General features: G+C 42.4%; 1 protein-coding gene across 1 annotated transcript in view; it reads right to left on the bottom strand.

Annotated features, from left to right (window-relative positions):
* Positions 1-11,803, bottom strand: part of MDM4 (MDM4, p53 regulator) — a 14,229-nt gene extending 2,426 nt beyond the window's left edge. The window contains 10 exon segments of the mRNA XM_009578836.1: positions 740-874; positions 1,270-1,302; positions 1,304-1,321; positions 1,426-1,586; positions 2,968-3,064; positions 3,829-3,890; positions 6,820-6,869; positions 7,335-7,468; positions 8,911-8,985; positions 11,729-11,803. Of these exon segments, the coding sequence (XP_009577131.1) occupies positions 740-874; positions 1,270-1,302; positions 1,304-1,321; positions 1,426-1,586; positions 2,968-3,064; positions 3,829-3,890; positions 6,820-6,869; positions 7,335-7,468; positions 8,911-8,985; positions 11,729-11,803 (840 nt within the window).
* Between the last annotated feature and the right edge of the window lie 676 nt (positions 11,804-12,479).

Genomic DNA, 12,479 nt, shown 5'->3' with positions numbered 1-12,479 from the left:
AAGAGTGGATGCGCTGTTAGAGGGGCACAGTAATCTGTATTTATGATGTGCCTGGCACTGTACACCAAAACTAAAATGACTACATCATCGCCATGAGAATTAAGGCATTTCTAGAAGTGCATGAAAAGCCATTTTATGTACTGTATCTATTCCAGAATGTTGATAACTGTTGCTGGGCTGATTTACAGTCGTATTTGCCTGTAGTCAACTCACATCTCCCCCTGTTGCACACAAGAATCATACAAATATAAACACATAAACAGCTGAGCAGTTCTACTATTTTCCATGGAAGAAATCATGAACTCAATCCTTTTAAGACAGATTTGACTAATTACTCTTGTGACCAATCTTACTACCACCTCAGATAACAGACTCAGGCCAGCCCATCTTACACTGAATGCTAACACAATGTAAACTGAGATTTTCCTCTTCAAGTCTTTTCATTTATTAGTCCTGCAGATATTGGCTAGAAATATAGTAAAGTTGCTGCTGGAGTTTTAACTAATTTTAAATTAATTTTGTGCCTTGAAAATACACTAACTTCAACCAAAACCCAAGCAGATTGACTACACAGGAAAGCTATCACCCCACGTATGGAACAGTGACAAACTTTTCTAAACACAGTTTAAACTCTGGATGGTTATACATCTAGCTCCTCCAAAACCAGCACAGCACCATGAGATCAATGAAACAAGGCCAACCTGTGGAACACACGCACTATGGCTGTTTGAGGAGGTACCTTTTTGTCACCTTCTTTCACTTCCTCGCAGTCAACCGTTTCCACCTTGACTGCAGCACTGCTCTGATCCGACGGGCATTCGTTGAGGAACCACAAGTCATCAGTAGTATCCGAAACGACGGCAGTGTCTATGTCCTGTTGGAAAAGAAACAGGAGAGACCACTTAGAGCTCAGGTTATCAGCAGCAGAAGTACCAGCACTGCAGCCATGGCCACAGCGAATGCCTCTTCCCCTCTTCCTCACTAACAGCCTTCTCAGCCCTGGGCAGCTTCTCCAGTCACCTCTGGGAGAGAAAGGGGCAGCTCACTACTCTCACAAAGACACCCCTTTTTGCAAGCAGCGCTATGCTCATTCCCCTTGCTAGCTGGCCACCACGCTACAGCCATCCGCACCGCGTAACAACTTTCAACCCAGAAGAGGGGCAACTCCTGAAATACAACCAATGCTCTGGAGTGCAGAAGGACCTCCAACGGCTGAACACAGCCTTCAGAGAGCGCCTAGTTTATTTAAGAACACTAAAGGTAACCAACCACCTGATGTGAAAGGCTGGGACAGGAACACACAAGGGAGAGGCTGAAAATCCTGGAGTGGGAAGGGGAAAGAAAGAACAAAAATATTTTATTTACTTGGAACCCAAGAGAGGAGAGGAAGAGAATACAGCGCACCTATTTAAAATGTCTACACACCTGGTTAGTCTGAATATCTGTTGATCCATTACTTCTGGACTTGTAATTGCTTCTGAGGTTGCCTAAAAACCACCATGGAAGACCAGCTACATCCCATTCCTCAAACACTAGGTCCAGTTTAGGCTTCTTGCTTTTAGAGAGGTTTTCTATTAAGTCTTTGTCTGTAAGAGCCAAGTAGAATCTAAGTCATGCCACACCTACATTATTTAAGAGACTAGCAGAGAAAAATTTGGCCCCATCTGATTTTAGAAACCTTTCTTGCTCCTTCTTACAGCCAGTTACTGCTAAGAGCTTTGGGGTTTGTATGAGTGTACTGGGATGTTAGATCTGCCACACATCAGTACTCGTGTATCTACCCAAGTGAACCTGGCAAAATAGTCACTGCACAGTCATCAGAGGTCAGACAGGCATCCCAGTGTTCCCAGTGTTTCTATAACGGCACAGGTTCTCTTTAGCTTTACCTTACTTTTAAGACTCAATACAGAAACACAAACACTTCTTTCAGAGCTCTAACGAAGTCAACACTGAGTAGATTTCTTGAGTGACTTAAGATGCAGAAAGAACTGGTTTGAATTTAGTTCAAATTTCCAGTGATGGGAGCTCCTGAATTCCCAAACCAGGCTCAAAGTAGGAAGCAGGAAGGTAAGAATCCATCCTCCATAATCCCATGCTTCAGCCTCCTTTTTAGCCCGTGCAGTTTAGTCTATGATCCTAAACTCAGTGGTCTGAATTTCAAGATAACCTTGAATCCCTCTCTCTTCAGTGCCAAGAGTTTCAAAGGCACAGACAAGGACTGTTTCTACCTCTTTTCTACATGCAGGAAAATATCTACCACTCTCATTTGATCTGGAAATACCCACACTTGCAAAGAAGATTTGGTTTTACAAATTAGGTTCCTTGATATGAGGATGACGTGAGAATAGAAAGTAGAAAAACAGGAAAATTGCTTCCGTAACATCAGAAATCCATATGAGTGAACCAGCAGGAAACCCCCAAACATTAAAACAAAGGAAATGTCTAAATATGAAGGAGCTGTATTACACTTAAGCTGGATAGAAAAAAAATTCCATTGTTATTCAGTTCCCTGATTGCTTTGCAGGTAATGACCGCAGACGGCTCAGCCTGTGTCCTATGTAATCAGAGGAGAGAGTCCCTTGGGAAGATAAATAGATACAAGTATAATTTCAGCATTTAAAATACCCTTCAGCAAGGTCTGTAAGATTTTTCATGGCATTGTTTAGTGATAGATGTGCTTTTGGGGCTTAACCTGCCATTTTATTCAAAGTGTTTGTTTATTTATGAGACCAAATATCCAAGCTAGAAAACACGTCTATCATAAAATACCTTTGGCGAACATTTGCAGTTCTCTCACTCCTTAGCATAAAACGTTGATTTTTAAAGATTATATTCCACAACAGGTTTTTATTAGTCTCCCAACACCCTCCTCCAGCATTTTGCTGATGCAGAGATCAACGTGTCACACTGGAGAAGGAGCAGAAGAGCTTGTACACATTGTGTTAGTGCAGAAAAGCTGGCACTCACCTTCGTAATTCTCACATTTTTGCTCTGAGGTAGACAAAGCAGAAGCATTGCTTTCACCCTCCATGATGCCAGTGTCAGAACCTTCTTGCCGGCTAAACTGCATGAAGGAAGGAAAAAACAGATGTTAGTCCATCAGAGCTTATAGGGACAAGGGGATGTAGCACTTCCATTCCGAGTCACCAGCTGCAGTACAAGACCAAGAAGTTATAAAGAGAAATAAAAGCTTCTGAACCAAAACTACACACTATTAACCCTTTAAGGCGGCTAATGCATCTGTAATCAGCACAAACAATATACCTGCAACCTAGGAAAAATCTTAAGATTGGCAAAAGTCCAAAAGTTGCCATCTTTAATGCAGTAATACTGTGATCTTTGTGACTCTGGCCCCCAATGCAAACAGACACCTCCCGGATCAGACTACCTTAATCCCAAAATATACCTCGAAACAAGTCTGAATGTGCAAAGATTTTTCCTAGGTTTCAGATTCTGCCTGAAAGCTTCTGAAAACAATCCTACTAAACACAAAACTTGTTCACACATTTTAGAAAGCTTAATTATTTGGCAATTCCTACTCAGAGAGGGGATGGGAGAGAGGGGGGAAAGACATGAAAATACAGAGCACGCTGGAGGAACTGAGGACTAGAAGTGCTACACCCCAGAGAAACGCGCTCAGAGACTGGTACTCTGTTATGAAGAGAACAGAGAAGGGTCACTCTGTCCCTGCTTTGTGGACTCCAAGAACTTTTCAGGAAGGTGAGGACCTGGCAGCCAAGCAGCACAAAGTTCTGGCAGTCCACCATGCACAGGTACAGAGAAGGGGCACTCTGTACAACAAAAGAAACCACCAGGCAGTGGGTTTACCTTCAGCTGGTCTTGGCTTGGCTTATCGACGCTCTGTTCCTTTGCGAGATTCTGTGCAGCATCTAGATGGCAGGTAAAACAAAAGAAAAAACCTTCCCTGGTAATAACCATTCTCACAACACAGAGGGTCTTCAGCAAGCAACCAACGAACCAGGCTTGGCAGACCTCTAAGTAACCCTTTAAGAGAAACAGAGCCCTTTCTTCCTTATAAAGCTGGCCATTTCCTAGAGGCATTACTCCAGTATTCCTTAGGCTTTGCAAGGTACATATAGAGGCATTAGCCTATGGAATACAGAGTCTGTGCCTTCTCGGAGATGAAGCTTGATGAAACCTCACAGCATGTAAGAACCTTCTTCCCAATGTGAAAAACTATTCTTTTTCCTACAGGTTGTCCTGCCATCGCAAGTTTTAGGTCCTTTACACACGAGGTCCGCGTGGAGGCAGAAACCCAGAGCAATAGCAGAGGGTAGGGACTCTCATTTCAAGGCTGGATCAGATCCATGCTGAAGAAGGTGAACAGAGAAGAGTAAGATATTTATAAATATCTGAGGACACCATCTCTTTCAGCTTTGGCTGAGTCAGGAAAAACGCCCCTCTTAAAGGGTGTGGACATGAAGAACAATGACTAGACTAAAGAAGGGAAAATTCCATGCACAGCAAGCTCTTTCCCGGATAACTCTGTACATATCCATAACACAATTTAATCCAGACAATTATGCTGGCTCCAAGAGTTAATTAAAAGGCCAACCTAAATAGCAAGATCAATCAAATTAACAGAAACCTTTCTACGTAATAGGAGAGCTGCACTTAGGAAGTCTACCCTTTAAACAGAATGACTTGCTAGAGAACAAAAGATGCAAGGATGGCTCCTGCTTGCTCCCTTTTCAATTTAGCAGAGAAATTCCCTGCTGAATGTCAGGGAGACATGAACAGTCCGACTCACATCATGAATCATGGCACTGACAGGAAGATACTGCTGCTGCTATAGGCAGAAAAGTGGATCACAAAGTGGTCCATAAAATGGACCAAAACACAGGACCACAAAATGACATGGCTCTGTCCCATATTCTTTGCCCTCCATGCATTAGTTCAGCTTTCTTTTCTTCCCTTTTATCACCCTACAGCTTCTGCAGTCACTCATTATTTAATACCTGAAGGAAAACAGAAGCCAATTGGCTCAGCCACAATTGTTTTGGCTCTGCAGGGACATTAGAAGAGGTAAAGACTTACTCTTCTAACACTTTATAAATGATGCAAACTAGCCTTAAACACTGTGTGAAAAGACACTCCACTTCTGGAAGGCTTCCTTTTTCCAAGCCAACATATACTAGGAACTGAAAACAAAATGTTCTTAAAGTGAGGTATTCCTAAAAACACCTCATACTTAGAGTGAAAGCTAGCCAAGTAAGGACACCACCCAATAAAGAGCAGTATGTAAGAGCTTAGTCTTTATTACCAAGATGCACTGCAGTCACTTTTCTTTCTACAGAGTACTTTAAAGAAGTGGCTGAGATAATCTGCAAAATGATGTGCTGATAAGCACTGATTTGGCTAATGAATACGAGCGGCTATTACAAAACATGAAACATGAAGACCTCTTTAAGCCCTACGGCACTTCTAGTTATTCCTATGTTGCAATGAAGGAAAAACAATACCTAGAGTCATCCTTACCATGTATTCGTCAAAGGTGTGGTCTGCCAAGCTTGTTTCGTTTTATAGTCACACATACACACATGCAGACACGGTGGTATAACTCAGTGATTGTCTCCCTAAAGGAAGAGTATTTCCTTTGGCAGGTTTAAAAATAGTTACACCATGACTGGATCATACATGCACACCCAGGCACACACACACAGCCACATGCACACACCAAGTAGAAGGGGACAGGGCAGCACAGGAGTGTTTCTCTGGGATCCTCTGCTCTCCACATACACTGCCTATTAGGAAGAGGCCAGGGCATCACCAGCGAGGGAAACAGCACTCACACAGTTATTCTGTAGGTAACGTGTTTAGACGAGAGTCCGCTTAGGAAGATTCTTCTATATAAATAGAGAAAGGAGTGGGACCTCAGAGGCACTAATACATGGCTCAAAGCAGAGGACTAAGCAGTTTAGGGCCATGTTTTCTCAAACAGTTTCTAAATTTGCACAAGCTTTTATGTATGTGTGCAAAAATAGACTAAGCCTTTATGAAGAACTAAGTCCATATTATTTGCTTAGAGACCCCAGGAAGTACAGCACAAGACTCCACAACTCTCCCGGTGCAGCTCCCGCATGATTTGCACACTTGCAGTTTTATCAGAAGCTTTTTTTCAAATGAAGATTACCAGCCGTACAATGGAAACTGGCTGCAAGGAAGCCATCAGCTGAGGTTAATTTAAGAATAAATTTTAACTTATGACTGAAGGACTTTTGACATAGATAGATTTGATTTCTCTTATGAGCTGGGAAAGTAACAATGACCTTTAAAGGTTCAAGTGTTTGATTGAAGTCCAGACCTCTTTGGCTTTCAGAACTAGGCTGGGTTTTGAGCACTCTTATATTCAGTCTCAAGACTACAAAAGTATAAAGCGAGGTGAAATTTTATTCAATGAGAGTATTTTATGTGATGAGAAGTCGCAGCATGCTATAAAACTGCGAAAAGACTGAGAAATCAATAATGATTTGGATGCGATACTTCAGCCACGTTGATTTGTACATCCACAGTATTTAGCTCCGTCAGTGTGCTTCCAGACAGAGAGTGTCTGCTGCTCTGAGGGTTGGCCGCTGGTTATAGGCAGCCACGTTACTCAAACAGCTAACTGATTTCATATCACAGCTACTGATGGTGGACACACAAAGAAGACACATACTCAAAGAGATTGTCTTGTCAAAGCCTTCATTAACAGTTTGTTCCAACTTCAGAAACATTTCTCTTTTCTGAATATCATTACTTACCCAAGTTACATCAACACTATATTGAATATACTTGCCCATACTGTGACAAACCTACCTGCCATTGCAGCAGAAGTCAGGTTCCGTTTCAACATGTCATAGACTGGGCTGTGGGAAAGAAGGCGACAGTTGAGTATACTCACGAAACCAAACAGCATTACCCTTTAAACCAGGGACAGAAATTATCTTTTATTATGCAGAGAGACACTGGAAACTGCAGTGAGTTTTTCTTGCCGCTCCTAAATGCTTGCTTCAGAGAAGTCTAGCTCAGAACTTAACTGAAGGATGCAGATTTTCGCTTAAGTGTGAGGTCAAGGGCCTGAGAAGATGCAGAAATAAAAGAGGGAAAAGATGTCACCTCAAGCAGCTCACTGCCCGGACCATTCAGAACTGGCTCTTCAGAACAAAGGAGCTAAACTCAAACTTGTTAAAGGCATTACCAATAAGCCACTGAGCAGGGCACTTGGTATTCACGCAGGTTTACGTGACAGCGAACAGAAACAGTGACGCAAAGAGTCTCCTGTCTCGGCAACCTCTACAATACCACATAAGTTAAAGGTCACTTTTTCCTACCTTGGATCTTTTACAGAGAAGCTCTCCAGTCCCAGCAGTTCTCCTAGCTGATCTCCTCCACAATAGACCATGTGCTGCTGTCTTTTGTCATATAGCTGCCTCACCATTATATACTGTCCTAGGTAATGCATAACCTGTGGATACATAACATAACATTAGCCATATCTGCAGTTGAAACCAAACCACCAAAACCCCTGAAAATTTGCTTTCGTTTATGATACTTGCCTCCTGCTACCCTATACAGTGCGAGTCAAATAGTACCTGCTTATTATGCATATCTGCAATTCATCGGTGCCTCCCAACCAAGGGAGAGTTATGCTTTACCATACTGCTATAAGGTTTGTAACTATTAGCCCTTGACAAGAAGGAAAACTGAGTCAAAGATGGATAAACAGAAGTCACCCTGCTACCTCACATTAAAATGAAACATGACATGGGCGATAACACTTTTATCTGGGCAGGCTCCCTCAGTGAGGGCTGCAGATGGAGACTGCTGCTGTTCAACTCAGAGTAAAGATGAGAAGGAAACGGGTGGGGAGGAGGCAGAAGGTATCCCAGTTAAAAGAACAAGCTATTACTAAAGGATGACCACAAGTTACAGTGCTGTCCCTCAGAAGACAGTTTGCAAGCTGCAAAAATAAGTGCATTAGTATCACAAAGAAGGATGGAGAGGAAACATCCTCTGAGAGCTAGCGGACACTGCCAGCTACAGTGAGGAATCCAGAGTACAAGAGGAGAAAGCAAAGTGCGTTAAGCATAATATAGGCAGGTTCCACCCCCCATTACCCACCAAAGTGACCCTCCTGAATGACAGTGTCACCAAGAAGTTGTTAACAGTACTCCATTCACTGCAGAAAAAACTGACTTAACTGAGTTAAAATGTTAATCTATACAAGTAACCCGCATTTAACACTCACCTCCCCCCATTTAAACCATTCAATTTGTTTTCGCAAAAATTTTTAGAAGCTAAATAAGTTATTTAAATGCATAAGTGTTTAAAATAAGTCACAGGGCTCTGCAGGAATATTTGACACATTCATAATGAAAAACCACTGCATTTAATTCTTTGCAGACAGGATACTCTTGTAAATCACAGTCAGTGTCATTTTTTTAATCTAGTACACATACTGCATTTTAATCTTAAAATAAATTAATTCACAGGGTCTCTTAGGTTTAGCTGACAAGCCATTTCAAAGGAAAGTTAAAGAAAAATATCAACTAGAATTCAATTTTTAAGGCTTTCATGCACTGAGCAGAGAGCAAGACAATTGAAAGAATCTCCTACACGCTCTCAGGAATGTGGCTATCCCATCTCTCCTTTCTCTAAAGAGGTTTCTAACTTTCCAGGATAAATAATTTTCTTTAATATTTCACACTCCTATTCCAATTCCTCCAGGGGCTCTCAAGACAATTTACGATCAACCAAATCACAACAGCCCTACGGGTAAGGTATCCCTATTTTGCAGGCTTCAAAGTACAGAAAAATTAATAGCCAGTCCCACCCCTTCCCCATAAAGAGCCATCTCCCAAACAACCAGGGACAGGCACAGATTCAGTGCCTAGAAACTGAGCCCACCTCCTTCAGCGTGAAGGTTTCACCTTGGGCACCTGCAGCCTGCAGAATCTTCAGAAGCGGCAGTTTGGGTCGCACCTAAAACACAAAGCACAGAGTTTTGTTTGAATGACATGAAGCAGTGCCCTGCTGAGAGAAAGCAGGTCACCCTGGCACGCGTGCCTGCAGATCACAGCTAACAAACCCAAGTTGCCCAAGTCAACCTGTCACACCAAGCAGAGAGCTGACAACCGTGATATGAGTTGGAGGTCATATGAGTTGGAGGTCGTGGGGAAACACTGCTTGCCTCAGGCTAACCTGCTGAAGGCTGGTATTCTTTTTTAGAAGTAATCTGCACGGACAAATGCTTAAAAAGAAGTTAGAAGGACTGAAAATCAGCACAATCATTCTGACCCAAGCGCAAGACAAAAAAAGCCAAGGAATTTGGGCAGCCAGCTCTAAAGGCTTTAATCACTCACATTGTCCCATTAACTTTGATGTCATTCATCCTGTGAGGGAAGTTTGGAAACTCAGACCCTTGGTATGGAGTCTTAGGCAGTGACTAACCAAATGTACTGAGTCATATATTTAAGAGCAATGATGGTGCATTCAGATTGCCACTTCAAGAGCAGCATGCCTGAATTTTCTCAATTAGTGCAGTGAACAAATCGGGTCTGCTCTGTATAGACCTTAGGGAGTACGTATTTATTAGGATCCATGAATAGGCACATCATAATAAGACTGCATTAAACACAAGGTGTGGTTAATTAACACCAAGGATCAGAACCTGTATTTTCTGTTGATCTCACTCATCAACCAAAATCTTTATTATATAAAGCACCCTGGGAACGATGCAACTGCTCCACAACCCCTTTAGGTTTCACCCACACACCCAAGCAGCTTTGAGTAGCCGATGAGACAGATGATGCTATATAAAACAGCCGCAAGTTTTAAATAGCTACTTCCCCCCTATGTTGCTATTTCATCTACTTCACAAGAATTTTAACAATGCCTAGGAGAGTGCCACCACATGATCTGATGCCTCGTGTTCCCTAAAAATGTCAGAAAGCCCTCACTGTTCTCTAAATGCTACACAATTGTGTACAATATTGTATACTAATGCACATGTTTCCCACACTAAATCTGTTCCTCCGTTCTCCTTGTCTATCAGATGCTACTACGGCAAGGTATTTCAATCTGTCACAGGACAGAAAGTCCAGTCCTCAGCACACGATGTTCATTGCTGTTTCCCCTTTGACAAGGCTTATGCTTTCTCAAGGCATGCAAGCCAAGCTAGGTAGTAGAGGCCCTTACCTATCAATGTTAGGTGGGTTCACCTGTGTCTCATGCCCATCCCTCCTTTCTGCCTATATAAATGCAATTGCAATCCCCACTTCCTTTCCCAAGGAGGAGAGCCTGCTTGCAACCCTGCAACATCTCCTCGAGAGACAGCCTGAGCTGCAGCATCATTTTCCTGCACAAGGTAAGAGCAGGTTTTGGTTGCTTGTCACGCAGCTATCTGACAGTATCTTGGCAAGGTATTTGTTCCACTGTTTTCTAATATTGTAAAAAAATAATCTCCTCTGTGAATGTGTCTGGTCTGCCTGTTTTCTCATTACTATTTTTGTTAAATGCATTTTCAAGCTTCAACAGCACAGCTTGTGTCCAGCCCCAAGTCTCTTTCTCAAGAACAGCTTTTTCAGTAGGAAAAAGCTCAGCACAACCGAAATAAGTGCTTGTATCAGCACATGTTTTTTAATAAGATGAAATTACGTGTTTACATTCATTCATTTCTCTAATGACCGCTCTCAAATGGATTTTGAAATAACTTCTTATACATCTCTTTCTGATTAAAGAAGTAACCTAGTTAGCTTGATCATTTTAAAATGGGCCCTTAGCTACTACTGTACAGCCAAAATGGAAGTGTTTATTCTGCACTGCCTAGAACACTGTGTGTTGACAATCAATATTTTGCTACTAATATCAGAGCCTATTTACTTATTCTATTTACTTATTTTTCCATGCAGAGTGAGTTGGATAAATAAGCATAGACATCAATTCTGCACAGGACTTGGCTACATTTCAAAGCTTCTAAATTAAGCCTCAAATGGGTTCTAAATTAAGCCTTAAATGGGAGGATCTTTCAACTTCCCATCAGCTTATTTCCGCTCCTACCACATCCCCTCATATTGTGGAGACACTTTTTCCAATTAATAGGCTCAGGAAGGTTGGATGCCTGTCTTGGAGAAACGTTTCTGATTTTTAGACCGGATTTCTACTGTTATTGTTTGCAGATTTCTCTTCTCTGACTGGCTGTCAACATGGTGTTGAGCCATACTCAAACCACACACCTGCCATGTTGGCCTTGGCTCACAGCTACAACTACTTTTTGTTCCAGGGATGCTCTAGGAATAGTCAATAATGGGAGCACTACATGTTCAATACTTACCTAAGTTGACTCCAAAAAAGACATGGGGCTGCACTGCAGGCTAGACAAAGTTCAGCATACAAGTTTACAAAGCTTCAATACAACTGTCACAAATAGTCCAGCACTAGGAGGAATGCTGTGTGGAACACTTCAAGTACAGGTTCAGCACAAAAATATGCATTATACAATTTCTTGTATGGCCAGTTTTAACTGCTTTTTCCCCTCCTCCCCCTTTAAAATGTTCATAAATCATTGATCTGATAGTGAAAGCTAACAGAACTCCTCAGGATGAAAGCCCTACTCCATTAGGCTAAATTCTTCTTACTTAAATGTACTCAGAGAGCTTTGATTTGGTGGAAGAAAGCATTGCTTTGTGAGGAGAAAGCAGTGAAGGTAAGTGGGAGAGATAATTACCTGGTTAACTTGTCCGAGTGTGATTCTGCGGGCATTCTCAGCTGCTGGATGCTGGGCAGAGGTTGAAGATGTCATTGTGGCAGTGATTAGCTGTTTAGAGCACAAACCTATAAATGAGAAGGTTCATATACCAGTTAAGCTGAGAAACCTGGTCTTGAGTTTAACCACTTCCACTTCTTAGAAGCTTCAGGAAACCAATGTTTAAAATTAGCCCTGCATGCATATCTTAAATGACTGCTGTATGATGCTAATGTTACTGTGCCCCTCACCTGCTCTGTCCAAACTGATCTGCTTTGTCCTACCCAAGCTGCATCGAGCTGCCCAGTGCCTGACAAACAGCCATGTGAGAACAACTGGGACAGATCTGCTGTGGCACTGGGGATGCTTTGACTCTGCCCGTCTCTAGGGCTGGCACAACGTGGTGAGGAACTTGGGGATCTGCCAGCTCAAGGGAACTGCCAGTCTCCATCAGGCCGTTGGCAAACTCTTAACATGGTGAAATCCTTGAGTCAGAGGGGGGGAAATAGAAACTGAGTCACAATCAACCACAATGGAAATCTTCACAAGACAGCAACCCCCTGATTGCCCAAAAGGAGGAGCAGTCAGTGCTGATGGCAATGATTAACACGTTCCCTGCCTGCTCTTCCAAGAGCTGAAAACCTGCTAAAACTGCTGCAGTCTTCATCCCAGATGACTAGATGCAGGCTATAAATTAACAGTTTTAACAGCATTACTGGGTGACCAGGTGAAA

The sequence above is a fragment of the Fulmarus glacialis genome, unplaced genomic scaffold (genome assembly GCF_000690835.1).
Source record: "Fulmarus glacialis isolate BGI_N327 unplaced genomic scaffold, ASM69083v1 scaffold18505, whole genome shotgun sequence".
NCBI lineage: Eukaryota > Metazoa > Chordata > Aves > Procellariiformes > Procellariidae > Fulmarus > Fulmarus glacialis.
Note: the sequence above shows the minus strand (reverse complement) of the source record. Positions and strands in the feature narration are given on the sequence as shown.